This window comes from Parasteatoda tepidariorum, chromosome 10, assembly GCF_043381705.1.
Source record: "Parasteatoda tepidariorum isolate YZ-2023 chromosome 10, CAS_Ptep_4.0, whole genome shotgun sequence".
In the NCBI taxonomy this organism is placed as follows: Eukaryota; Metazoa; Arthropoda; class Arachnida; order Araneae; family Theridiidae; genus Parasteatoda; species Parasteatoda tepidariorum.
Genome location: NC_092213.1, coordinates 86,129,501 through 86,144,525, shown reverse-complemented (window position 1 = coordinate 86,144,525; position 15,025 = coordinate 86,129,501). Strand labels below are relative to the sequence as shown.

General features: G+C 30.6%; 1 protein-coding gene across 1 annotated transcript in view; it reads right to left on the bottom strand.

Annotated features, from left to right (window-relative positions):
- LOC107456081 (spindle E) overlaps positions 1-15,025 on the bottom strand; it is a 153,037-nt gene that overhangs the window by 81,814 nt on the left and 56,198 nt on the right. The window contains exons 8-13 of the mRNA XM_071186577.1: positions 13,502-13,663; positions 12,466-12,569; positions 10,092-10,150; positions 9,190-9,253; positions 3,984-4,068; positions 3,835-3,892 (exon numbers count right to left, since the gene is read on the bottom strand). Coding sequence (XP_071042678.1) covers positions 3,835-3,892; positions 3,984-4,068; positions 9,190-9,253; positions 10,092-10,150; positions 12,466-12,569; positions 13,502-13,663 — 532 coding nt within the window. The remainder of the gene's footprint in view (positions 1-3,834; positions 3,893-3,983; positions 4,069-9,189; positions 9,254-10,091; positions 10,151-12,465; positions 12,570-13,501; positions 13,664-15,025) is intronic.

Here is a 15,025-nt window from a genome sequence, read left to right as displayed (position 1 = left end):
TGCATAGCTGCCAACCTCTAGTTATAAAAATGCAGAAGATAGACAAAAAAAAAATGCAGAAGAAATGCCTAAAAATGCAGAAGATTCGCAACTGCATACTAATTACCAATTAATTTATGAAAGAAGTGGATTTTAATTATTTATTTATTTATAAATCCACTATAATATAAGCATAAAAAAGCAGTACTCACCTTTTTTTAAAACAAAAAAAGGAAATATTATTTTTATAAACTTTTGACCAGCTACTTGATGGTACAATATTAATTTCATAATTCTTGATAAACGGTTCTGCCTAAGGCTGTTACAAGAGGAGTCTGACTTAAAGAAAATACTAACTATCAGGTGGCCGGGTAAAATGCAGAATCTTCTGCGCGTAAATGTGGAAAAAATAGCTAAAATAAGTAAAAATGCAGAAAGCTTCAGCAAAATGCGGAAGGGTTGGCAGCTATGCACAAGCATTTTTACTTCATCAAACATGAATGGGTTGGGGTTTCGGGGTGGTCCCTTCCGAGTGATTCGTCTTTTTTTTTTTACACATCCCTTTCATATCTGAAACTCTTTATTTTGAAGATGCAAAAATATTTGAATTCTGAGATCATTGCATACTTTTGAAGAATGGAAAAATGTTGAGATCAGGAGAGGAAATTAGCTTGCGTTGGTTCCTGGGAATTCCCTACAACGGGACTTGACTGTAAATCATTCATTTTACCAAAAACAAATTTTGAGTACCTAACACACACATTGAATGCATGTAGTAACAAATAGAATTTGTTATTTGTGTAACTTCTATGTACATGTTCTATGCTTTCTTTGATTTTTTTTCAAAGAACACCATAATTTTTAAAAATTATGACAAAAACATTTTATATTTGAATCAAATATGACTATGAGTGGGGATTTTGTTACCAATTCAGATATTTGGAACACAGTGAAATTGAGGGTAAATTCCATTTTAAATATTAGATTTTTCGACGACCTAAATCCATGACAAAGTTGAAAAAAAATATATGAATAATACGTGTATAATTGAAGTATTTCATCAATGTAAGAACATTTTAAAGGCAGAAACGCAATTAAAATCTAATATATTAGAATAGATTAAAAATTACTTATTGGAAACATAAGCACCAAAAAGATTGTTAATTGAGCATTATTAATTTAAAAAGAAAACATTTAAAAAATCTTTTTTAACTCCTATTATAGAAACATCCTTCAAAGAAACTAACAAATATTAAAGCAATCCATATTCAACTAAAATTAATCCACAATTATTAAATTAGGTTAAATAGAATAAATAACTAAAGAATAATGTTTTTTATCAACAGAAGAGCAAAAATATAAATAAATAAAAACATATTTTTTAATCATGAGCTATAAAATAAGTTTCAATAAAACAAAGCTGTAAGAAGTAGAAAAATAAAAGTAGAACTTATTAACCAATAAAATGAAATAAACTTTTCTACAACTAAGTCATCCTAAAAAAATTAATTAAATTTAATAAAAATATTATACAAATAATCAGTATTTAATTAAAATTAAATCATATTTAATCAAATGACAAACTTTTTTAAGAGGAAAAGAGAAAAAACTATAAAAATGCAATATGTTAAGATTTTCGATTTAAAAAAAAATGAATGGTATAAATATGAATGAAAAAATAGATAAAAAAATATAAATTACGATAGTTACACCCTAAAATTAATAAAAAAATAATTAAAAAATTTATTTTAATGAATGAAAATTATCAAAACACAAAAAGAAACTAGCAAATATATGAAGAACATTGATGTTATTATTTTTTTTTAACTGAAATAATGCCAAATTATAATCAACGAAAGATTTGTTAAAATAACCAAATTAACTAATATAAAACAAAACTAATTATTAAACACCACAATATATTTCAAAATTAGTTATAAGAAAACAAAGAAAATGCTAAAAACTTATTAAAAAAATTTACAAAACAACAATTAAAATTTAACGATACTTAAAAGAAGCGTTGCCAGACATTTTAAAAGACCGCAGATAAGGCAGGACATAAAATCAGATTAAATTTAAAAAAAAAAAACGTTATTTTAAAACTTATAAATAACAAGAACTTAGAAGATTGAGTACAAAATTTAAAGGGAACGGAAAAAAAATTCAAAACTTAATCGAATTAGAAATGTATCACTTGAAAAAAAAGAGAAAGCTGCAACAATCTGCTTCATAAAACAATAGTTTGCTTTTAATCACAAATAATTGATTACGTTTAAACTGCTTTTATTTATAAAAACAGACGATTTTTAACGAAAGCAGGCGTGATTCCACATCAGGCAAAACTTGCAAATGATACCCCACCTCTGAGGAATCAGAATAATTCACTCAAAAATGTTTCTTTAATAGATATCAAATAAATAGGCATAGTAAGGGATAAAAAAAAAGTTTTGTCCTTAATAATTAATGCATGATGTGAAATTATTAAACAATAATTTCCCTTAATAAATCAAAGAGAACAAAAATAGAATTTAAAAAAAATAATAATTAACATGTCAAACACTCTCAAGACAGAAGTCTCTGCTCAAGTTCCTGACTTGGTCATCCAATTGACAACACTCCAAAAACATTTAAGAACGCTTTAATATTCTATTGCGCAAGTGCAAATTACACAATTGAAAATGTGAAAGTATGCGATAACAAACTTCAAAATTTTAGGTTATTAAGATGTTCCATTTCTTTTCTCTTTTCTTTTTTTTTGCACACGATTAATTCCAAGAATTTTTCATGACTTAACGAAGTTACTATTTTCTCCGACAAAAACACAACAATAATTTAAAAAAGCATTATAATAACATTCATTGAAATAATAGGTATAACCAAAAAACTGTTATTCTCTGCATCTTCCTATTTAAAGATTTTAAATTTAAAAGACAGAGTAAAGAAAGAGTTAAAGCAATAAAATAGCTGAAAAAAATACAAAAGCAAATAATTTTTTTTTCTGCAGAATTACATTCCAAAAATTCTTTTCTTGTTCATTGGAAAGGAAAGAAATACTCCTGATTTTTCTGTTCTCATATCGGAATAAAAAAAATTTGCCAATGACTAGCTTGCTTCAGCTAAAATTTTAAATTGATAAAATGAAGAAAAAAAATAATTCTGAAATCACAGAAGTTTAAAAGATAATTTGATCTAGAAATGTTTTTTCTTTCATTTCTTGAAAGAACACCATAATTTTTAAAGAGCACGATAAAAACATTTTATATTTTAATCAAATATGACTGTGAGTGGGGATTTTGCTACAAATTCAGATATTCGGAACACCATGAAATTGGGGGGACATTCCATTTTGAAAATAAGATTTTTCGACAGCCCAAATCCATGACTTTTCATGATTTTTTTTCAAAAAATAGTTAAAATCTTGACATTTCATGAAAAACTTTGTTCAATACTGAAATTCATGACTTTCCAGGTGTGCGGATACACTGCATATGATGTTTGTGCGAAGGGAAAAGTAGCAGAAGGGCATGCAACACACGAATGTATGGCGTGAGGTGGACTACCGTCTCTAGATGCTTTCTGTGTGACCGACAGAAGTCGCATAGAAAATCTGTGACACATGTATACAAAAGTTCCTTCTACATTCCGTGTACATTTTAACAATGAATTCTTTTTCATTAAATAGTTATTGCCGTTTGTAATCGCTCTATTCATTTTGAATCCACGAAAACGTTTTAAAAATTACACAGAATATTTTTTGCAGAGTTTTGAGGTTCTGCTTAGTTATTTTAGCCACAGGAAGCAAAATAAATATTACTACAAAAAACTGTTAACGAAGACACAAAATAGAAAACAAACCATATTTGACATCGGGTACAGTGATGGAACTCTCCGCAATATTTGTTGAGATAATTATCTGCCCAAAAAGAGAAAAGGGGAATTAAATTAAATGGACAGTTTTGAGAAAATGAATGAATACAAGGAAAAAAAAAAAAGATTAAACTAACCTTTCTATGATCTGCATGAGGAGGTTTGAAGACATTCTGTTGTTCCTCAACCGTAATGGAAGAGTGGAGGGGAATAATCCAAAAGCTAAATATTTGGAAAAAAAGTCTTATTAATTTACATAGAAGAATGTCATTGATTTTTATTGGGAAGCTGATATAAGTTCTATCATGCTCAAATAACAGGGTGCATAGTCAAATTTTATAACAAAAAATAAGCATCTTTTAAGTACTTTTTAAGCACTATATACATCAAAATGAAGTCAGAAGTGCAGAATAGCTTGCAAAAAGGCAGCAAAGTTGCACATGAGAGTGCAAGAATACATGCGGACTAAGTATTTCATCAAACATGTAATATGATTGGTGCTTTCATACGCTACGGACCAAAAGTAAGCCGAAATGCATTATGGTTCAATGAATTGTGAAAACTTAGAATAAAACAATGTGAAAACCACGCTTTTGCACGGTTGTATGTAGCAAAAATCAACATGGTAAAGAAAAAAAAAAATCTTATTTTCAAAAAGGGAAAATTAAGCCTTTTCTTGTTGTTGCTTCGTCAGTCCAGATCTATGAGGCGGAAGATGGCATTTAGGGCAGAAGTTTTAGTTCTCTCAGAAAATAGTAAACCTTTAAGATGGCCGGTAGCTAGGCGGGAGATGGTGGTGCAGACTCTCCTTTCAAAGGGAAGGGTCAAAGAAGCTCCAGGCTTAGTTCCCTTGTACCAATGGTGGGTGGGGGGAATCAACCAGTCTCTGAGAAGCTGGGATTTCTTCAGGGAGTAGAGTTCAAGATAGATAAGATCAGAAGAGGTAGGGTGCGGTTGGCTGCAACCCTCTTTAGCTAGGCTGTCCGCTAAATCATTACCATAGATACCGACCTTTAAGCCTTTTTTTAAAAACACCCAATGAAAAAAAGCACCTTTAAGGGCTTTTAAATTATGAAAATTGAAAATAAGCACCTTTAAACATTTTTTAAAAACGCTACACACCCTGAATAAGCTGTGATTGGTAAAAGCAAAAGTCAGTTGACACGAGTGCGGAACCATCGTTACCCATGGGAGGGAACACCAGGGGCCTCAAGCACCCAGGGGGCCCTTGACTTGCAGTTCATTTACGTTGCACCAGATCTGCACAATGGGCTTTTGGCTACGATCTGGGAAACATCCCTGAGGATGATCCGAAGACATGCCATCCCAATTTTGATCCTCTGCAGAGGGGATGGCACCCCCGCTTCAGTAGCCAGACGACCTGCTCACGAAGTCGAGCACTCTACGGTAGAACAGTTTAACGAGGACTGACACTGCACACCCTCGGTCCCTACGCAGACAGATCTAAGTGGTCACCCAACCGCACATTGACCGCAGCCAGTGATGCTTGACTTCGGTAATCTGTCGGGAACCGTGTCTTAATGATCAGACCACTGCTGGACAAGGACGCTTGACAATCTTTTCATAAATTGTATTAAAAGCAAAAATTAAGAATAAATAACATTGCATTGTATTCTTTTTAAAACAAATATATCCTCGTGCAAAGAGTGTGAGTTGTTTTACTTTTTTCTACAAATAGTGATCGATTATCATGAAAAGACCAATAATTTGAATAGTTTATCACCAGGAAAACTTAAAAAGTCAACTGAAATCAATTAAAAGTATTCCATGTTGAAATGAAGTTTTTAGGTACTCAACTCTCTAAATCATATTGTTTCTAAATAAGCTTGACCACCACCAACTCTGCTTAGTGTTTATAATTAGTTAAATAAAGTAATAATTTGAAAGAGTTTAGAATTACACATTGGACAGCAACTTTTAAATTGGTTACGTCTGATGTGCATTTAAAGATGCTTTAATAACTGGCTTTAATAGCTTGATGAAATAATTCATACCTTTTGAATTTTTTTTAAAATTTAATTATTTAGGTTCTTGCAAAACTATGGTTTTGAAAACTATTGAGGATTGCAACTGGTTAGCAGCTCAATTTTATGTGCATTGCTTTATTTTATGAACAAAAGCCGGAAATTGAGAACCTCTTGCAAAAAGCTGCACATGATAGTGCGAGAATAATTCCTACTGAATCCAGCTCAGTATATGCACATGCTGGCCCCACAAGAATTTCATCAGACACGTAAAATGATAGGAGCTTCAGTACCCTATGGAACGACGGTAAGCCGAAATGCATTGTGTTTGAATGATTTGTGAAAACGTTGAATCCACACTTTTGCATAATACAAGATCAGGGCTTCCACTGGATGAAAACAAGAAAAGTAGTTGCTATAGTTGCATCATATATGAAAAAAAGTCTCCTAAATAGTCTCCAAGATATATAAAATCATTGCTAACATCAAATCCTCCTCAAACATAATTTTAATTATTTGTGCTGTAGTATAAAATTCAAATAATATGCAGTTAGATACTCACATTTTCAAAAAATGTACATTTATTTGTGGATTTCCCAACAATATATAGATAGAAGAATGCCTAGGGAACTGCTGTAGAATTTTTAAACATTTTAAAAATATCTATTTTTAGTTTCACTCTTTATGAGGCATAAAGCTTCAGATATCATATAAGGAACAATAGTTGTAATTAAAGAAAAAACATTTGAAAAAAAAAAAAAGCTTGGGACAAAAATTTTAGGCATTATAAAAAAATGAAGTAGAAATGACAATTACTTTCATACATAAATTTTTTTTTAACCTTACTATAAAATAAAAATTTATGTGTAGCATATTCGTATAATAAACAAAATCTGCATTCTAAAAGTTCTTAAATAATTTTAAACAATAATATGAAAGGAAAATTATTATATAGGCACAATTATGATTGCAAAAGCACGCTTTTGTAAGTAGCGAAAATCGACATGGTAACGGAAAAAAAAATCTAATTTTTGAAAAGGGGAAATTAAACACTTTTAAAAAACACCCAATGAAAAAAAGCACCTTTAAGGGCTTTTAAATAACGAAAATCGAAAATAAGCACCTTTTAAAAACGGTACGCACCATGAAAATCTTTCTGCAAAAAGTCTAACGTTCTGCGACTATGTCGCTGTGATTCTGGCTCTAGATTATTAATATTATCTAGAGTTTAACTTGGGTATCAACAGTTTGATGAAACAATAATCGAAATCAGAAGTAAAAACGTGTGTAAGCTGTGCGGTTTTTTTTATCCTCCACTCCAGTCAAACATGAAATGGCAAGCAGACACAGATTCAAAAAGAATTCATGTTCTGTTCCTCACACCCCTTTCAAAATGAATGAATTGAAAAAAAGGTGCAGTTGCAATACTTGACCTTGAGTCTTTATTCCGTTTTTTTGGCTGTCACTATGCTTTTTAAAAGAGGAATAGCAGAAATGAGAGAATTTTAAAAAAATAAGAAAATACAAAATAACCGGGAGAAAAACTAGGAGGTCTGCGGTCCCTGCAAATTTCAATATTCCAAATCGAACTGAACATCAAAACAAACCGATCCGAAATTTTTAATTAACTGCTGGCCCATTATTCTTTCACACTACATAAAAGCAGGGAGTTTTATTTTTATCTGCTACAGAACAGTTGAATTTGAAACTTGAATTTCCTTTCTGGGTTCTAATTTGAAGCTACTTAGTTTAGACATAAAAATAAGAAAGAAATATTGCAATTTAATTCATTTCAATTTTATTTTGTTTATTTTTCATAACTGACACATTTCCAAATTTAATGCTTATCAAAAAAATTACGATCACAACTGGACAAAACGAATATCACCATGTATACCTTTTTTTTCTATTCTAAAAAAATTAACTACACATTTTGTGTAATTAAAGACAATTTTTTTAATTTTGCTACTTCGTTAGAAATAAAAGAAGGGGAAAAAACGTAACCCTCAGAGATATTACATGCTTCTGAAGCAGGAGCATTCACATAGTGCGAATTCAAATTCCATCAGTCTGATTGGTTAAACATGTCTGTCTCGCTTTTGACATCAAACAGTGAGGAAGAACAAAGTTAGGATAAAACGAAAGTGAGGCAAAAAAAGTGATGGAAGGGGAAACTCATGAAGCTATTCTTGATTTTAGCAGCTAATTGGCTTAAAAAAGTCGCCGATTTTATGCAACTCATTGCAAATTAGTTGTTTTTACTCATATTTCTACTAAAATAGTCGCCATAGTAGCTATTGCTTTAAAATAGTCGTTTTAGTCGCCTTTTTAGTCTCCAATGGCAGCCCTGCAAGATGAAAGATTTATACATAAATAAATAAAAAAACAATTAAACATGATTTATTAAGATATAGGATCCTACTGAGATAGAAAATTTAGGAAGAAAATTCATATTACTACAAATAAATTGTATCTTTGAAGCTCAGTCATTATTATGTCTTAAATCCACAAGGAAACATAGGGTTGCCACTGATATACGTAAAAAAAAAAATTCCCTGTGCATATTACACACAATATATAAAGAGGAAAAATACACTCTTGTGAACTATATTAGAAAGAATAAAAATGCTAGTTTTAGTTGCTGGAAAAACTTGGAGAAATAAGAATAAGGACAACATAAAACAAATAATGCTATAATAAATGAAATAATATAATATAGCTGAACTATCTTTAAATATCCCATAGATTGCACTTCGAGAGGTCTGCATTTTGTAAAGGAAGAAATGAAATTTCCATAGATTGCGCTTTGAGAGGTCTGCATTTTGTAAAATAAGAAATGAAATTTTCATAGATTGCGCTTTGAGAGGTCTGCATTATGTAAAATAAGAAATGAAATTTTCATAGATTGCACTTTGAGAGGTCTGCATTTTGTAAAATAAAAAATGAAATTTCCATAGATTGCACTTTGAGAGGTCTACATTTTGTAAAATAAGAAATGAAATTTCCATAGATTGCACTTTGAGAGGTCTGCATTTTGTAAAATAAGAAATCAAATTTCCTGTTTTTTCCCAGTTTGCAAGGAAAAATTCTAAATTCCCCTGTTATTTTGAGTAATTTTTGAAATTCCCAGTATTTTCCAGGTTTTCCCTGTGCAGTGGCAACCCTGTGGATGCAAAATGATGCTAAAAAAATTCATTTATGTTGTACAGTTAAATGAGACTTAAAGCTTCTTTTTTTTTAAAAAAAAATTTCAATTTTTTCAATAAATTATACTCTGTAGTAACTACTACAAGATTAGAAGGAAAAATATGAACATATAATAAAGGGAAAAAATAAAAGTTAAAACTACAGAAATTACTTTAACTGAAGATCCAAATTATCCTTCTGTAACACGTTACACAATCTGCTTATTTCTTCGTAGCCTATGGAGAGAGAAAAAAAAACAATGATATCAGTTCAGTTTTGTCAAATTATATTAAAACAAAATATTTGCTTAAAATTATAAATGAGTCTTAAATAATCAAACAAGATGTATAAGTTATACTTTCACTCAATTAAAAGAAAAATGCACACGCGTTTGTAACTAGTGAACAGACATGCCTATATTTTTAATTTTATAACCGTCGTTGAACAGCCAACCTTTTATGGGGGGTTTACGGCACCTAACAAACATATCTAAACTTTTCAAATAAAATTTAGAAAATACGAGTAGAGAAAATAGAGTAACATTCATTTTTGCCAAGAGTAAAAAAAATCTCCTAATAGTTGCCTATTCCTGAAAATAGTTGCTTTTTTTGCCTTTAAAGTTTGCTTTCTTTTATTAACGTTCTGAAAAGTTACGTTCATTTTTGTGAAAAAACTTCGCCAAGAGTAAAAAAGTTCTCCTTTTCCTGAAAATAGTTGCTTTTTTTAGCCTTTTCAGGCAAAAAAAAGTCGCCATAGTCCCCTAAGGTCGAAAATAGTAGCAAATAGTTGCATTTTAGAAGCCTGTGGCAACCCTGTAGTTTATTTAATTTAGCTTATGATTCTTATTAACTTGTTGTAACTGGTAAATGAAGGTAACACAGCGCAATGTTTTATTAACTTTTAGATTCCTTAATTATATTTTGTTTATTCCAAATCCAGATACAACAAAATCATGACAAATTTTGTTCACTACCGAAATTCATGACTTTCCAGGTGCCCTGTAAGCACCTTTAAGTACTTTGAAAAACATGTTTTTGTCTGTTGATCTTTTGGAGAAAAATAAGAAAAACTTACCCGGAAGAAAGACCAAAACAGCTCCTCTCTGCGGCGCATAAGTTTGGCTAAGCGGAACGCTAAAATAAAGTTAATTGCAATATTACCAGTAAATAATAATTGAAAAGCAATAAATTCTTTTAAAAATATATGTATTAAAGTTATTTGAATATCAATTCGTCGCACAGGGTGAATAAAAAAAGTTAAAAGAATCAATAAATCAGTATTGAGAAAACACTACCCAATTATGCTCTAAACCAAGAATGGGCAAACTACGACCTGCGGGCCAACTGTGGCCCGCCTTAAGGTTTTATCCGGCCCGCGGATAGAATTTGAACTTGCTGATCCGTGGCGAATCTAAACAATATACATCCATTTTCTTGTCTACTTTGTTTAAAGTTATTTTTCTTTCTTTTTTAGCTAAGTATTGCTGAACTTTTAACTTTCTCTATTTTTGTTCTACAAAACATCAATTGATGGAAATAGCCAGCACAGACAGCTTCAATTGGTAAAATGTTGAAAGCAGAAGTTCGTTAGAGAATAGCCACAGATTGGTGCCATCTGAAGCAGTTATTTCTGAATATACAAAAAATTGAGTTTTACAAATCATTACTGAAAGCTAGTTTCCCAAATATTTCATGGCTAGAAAATCAATGCCATGTTTGCTTCATTTTATTTATGTGAACAAATGTTTTCACCTAAGAAAAAATCATTTCAGAAGTAGAATAACAGGCAAACATTTACCCTTGTTCCTTAAAATAGGTACATCTCACTTGGAACCTCAATATAAGAAACTTTAAAAATGAAATCGCAATTTCATCATCTCAGTAAATATTTATATTAAAAATTGTATAGAGTATTTTTTTTCTTCTTAGATGCTTACTTAGCCCACCAAACTTTTTTTCTAACGATATTTTGCCCCCCGACCAAAAAAGTTTGCCCATCCCTGCTCTAAACTGAGAGGCATATAAAGACACAATTAAAGAGCTTGTTGAAAAAACCAGGTAAGTGACATTTTTAGAGGAATTAATGAATCAGAGAAGTGGTTACATCAATATGGGTATGTTTAATGTAACAGAACTGCTTTTGCCTTCACATTAATCTTAACATAACTAATCTACATTAGTTTTTAGCAGGCTTGCGTGATTTTTTTTAATTTCAAACTAGGCAGTGGTAAATAAAATAAAGCAAATAATTATTCGTCCCGTCTTTTTCTATAAATTGGTGATAAAATATTTCAGATACAGCTTTTTTTTTCGTTCTGAAAATGTCACTTGCCTGGTTCTTCCACTAAGTTTTTCAATTAATATAGCTAAAATGATTCAAATTTTTAAAAATTATTATTTGTTGCTTTCTCTGGTGGGTTTACGTTATTGAAGTTACTAAATACCAATTTCACACCTTAAATCTCTCACCCCTAACTGATCTGTGTAACAGACTTAAGTAATCAAGATTTATTAAACTACCAGCAAATCATACAAATACAAGCAAAGCCTAAATCTTACATAAAAATTTAAAAGTTCCCTAAAAAGAAAAATAATTAAATTTTTTATGAAATTCTGATTAGACCCAGACATAGGCCTCAGCAGGGCTCGAAAAAACTCAGAAATTTTACCCGTCCCCCAGGACCGCTTGCCCAACAATGTCCTCATTTGAAACTAACCCGTAGCTTCTAAATAAATAAAAATATAATTTTCTCTTATTTATTACAAACATTTATATAAATTGCACAATGAATTAGTAGTTACTAGGATTACAAATACTAGGATAACATTATACAGTAATAAAAGACTAGGTTACCTAGTATTCTTTTATAAATTATTTCTTAAAAGAAATACTAGGTAACCTAATATTTCTTTTATGAAATAATTTAAATAACAAAGGTCAAGTCATCTGGAATGTCAATTTATCCGAGGGTACTGAGTTTTTTAAATGAATCAAATATGACGTTTGCCAGTTCCACAATCAAGCCAATGATTTACAGAGATTTCTGCACAGAAATCTGAAAGGTGTCTTCCATTTAGGTAGATGTTCTTAATTGCGTTTAACGCTTCTTGTTTAAAACCAGTACGTAATGCATTTTTTTGTAAGTTCATTGCTGAAAAGCCCCTTTCAACCGCTACAATACTCCCAGTCAGAGAAATATAGATTCCGCCATGCGCAGCATGTTGCTGTATTTCTAGATTAGAGGGTCATTTTAGAAGTGAGGCGGTAGACTCTTGTAAGATAACAAAAACTGAAAATGTAATACGGGGAAAAAACATTAACGGGGAAAATGGCCGTCCGTACGATGGATTTTGACCGCGGGCGTTTTCAGAGCCCTAGGCCCCAGAAAAGATGAGAAAACAGGTTGCTGCGATTCAAATGGAAACAGAAATTGTAGGAAAAAACTTACTTTTGTTCAGCTTTTTCAATTTTATCAAAATAATACAACAACTGCAGCACTGTCTCATAAAGGCAGTTGTCAATCATTGGATTATTCATATCAAATTCTGGCACCTAATTAACATAAACCAAAAAAAATTAAAAACAAGAATAATAAAAATGTCTGCATCACACTGTGGGCCAGAAGACCATGATTTTTGGTCCAAAGTCAAAAATTAAATTTTCAACTAAAATATGTGTAGGCAGTTTTAATATTGCCCAAATTAAGTATTCATAATCATTCCAAACATTATAATTTACTCTTTGGACCGAAGAGAGGACAATGTGATGAAAAATATGTTAAAATTTTTTTTAAAATGTAACTTTTACATTTTTATTTCAGAAATATACATAGGAATTTCACCTTACTGTTACATTTTAATCAGAGTAATTAGTCTGAAATTATAGTACCATTTTTTAATGTGGTGGATTAGTTAATACTCTTGACAAACTTATAGTTTATATCTTATCATTTGACATTTTACAATGTTTTAATGACTCTCGAAATTTTGTTTCAAAAAGTTCCACGAGGTAATTAGCTAAACTTTTTTGTTGTTGTCCTCTTTAAAGTTTCTTCTTTCGAAATAACCTGCCCCATTTAGCGCGTATTGCAACGGTGGACTAAATATGCCAAAAAACAAAAACTATGTTTTTTTCTCATGTTTTCGCTTTATTTTGTAATTAATTCGCATTATTTTGACTTCGGAAATATAACTTGCATTTGATTTTTAATGTAAAATGACGAAAATTATTATATTTTTATTGCTGCATTTAATAATTTAAACGTACTACATATGTTTATATTTTTTTTGCTCGCCCTATTTCAGCCGCCATTTTGGTTTTTTTTGGGGTATTTTTAGTGTACTTCAAAATTTCAACTATTAATTCAATTTACCTGCACATAAAACCTCCCAAATTTTGAAACAAATTTTATCGAAATACTAATTTTGGCCACGAAACCTTGGATGCTGGCCCACTGTGCATCATATAGATAGGATGAGAAATACCTTTGCCAATGATTTGAGTGTTTTAAGCTCATATAGATAATACTCGTTCACTAATTTAGACTTTCCTATAATGTCTATAACAGGAGCCGGACCACTTTTCTCGTACATGCTGAAATACTTTGCAAAGGCAGAGGAATCAAAGGTGGCTGACATCAATATAACCTGTAAACACAAAGCATCCATTAAATATGTGATTCTCAACCCTTGCAGGGTGCGTAGAAACAAAAAAATAAGCACCTTGTAAGTACTTTTTAAGCACTCAAAAAATATTTTTTATGCACTACAGGGTTCCCACTCAATTTCAGAAAAACAATTCCCTGGCTTTTCCAGGTATATCAGGTAAATTTTAATGAAAATCCATACCATATTTTATCTATACTACAAAATCTTTCATCAGAAAAACTTTGATTCTTTTATTTGTTATGCCAAGTATTAGATTTTCTGTATAAAATAAATTTCATTATATGAGGAAGGAACAGGGTATCTGCTACATTTTAGATTTTCAAATTCATGACTTTCCATGACAAATTCCAAACATTTTTCACGACTTTACGAAGTTACTATTTTCTCTGACAAAAGCACAATAGTAAATTTAAAAAAGCATCATAATAACATTAATTAGAATTATAGGTGTAACCAAAACTGTTATACTCTGCATCTTCATATTTATAGATTTTTAATTTAAAAAACAGAGAAAGTAGCAAATAACAGAGAAAATAACTAAGAAACAGAGAATTTAATAATTTTGAAGCAATAAAATAGCTCAAAAGTAATTTTGTTTCTTTCGCAGAATTATATTCTAAAGATACTTTTCTTGTTCAAGGGAAAGGAAAGAAATACTTCTGATTTTCTGTTCTCATTTCGGAATAAAAATAATTCTGAAATCACTGGTTTGCTTCAGCTAGAATTTCAAATTGATAAAATAATAAAAATCCTGAAATCACAGAAGTTTAAAAGATAATTTGCTCTAGAAATGATGTCCCCCCCCCCATTTTTTGAAAGAACACAGCTCTTAAAGAACATGATAAAAACATTTTATATTTTAATAAAATATGACTACGAGTGGGGAGTTTGTTACAAATTCAGATATTCGGAACCCCAAGAAAATGAGGGAAGGGTAAATTCCAGTTTAATAATTAGATTTTTTGGCAACCTAAATTCATGACTTTTTTTAAAAAAATAGTTACGATCATGACAAATTTTGTTCAAAACCAAAATTCATGACTCTCCGCGATTTTTCATGACTTTCCAGGTGCGCGGATACTCTGAAGGAAGTTTGTCTAAAATGTGAAATTTTTACAATAAATAACTGTAATAGAGGTTAGAATTATTTAACTCGAATCTCAATAACTGAGTACTGTTACTGACAATTTTAAGACTGGCTATTTTCCAGGTATAATATAGGAATTTTTCAGGTTTTTGTAAAAAAAATTGCAACTATTCCCTGATTTTTGGAGTTGAAATAAAATTCCCTCACAATTCCAGGTTTTCCCTGTTCTCCCTGACCCATGGGAACCTTGCACT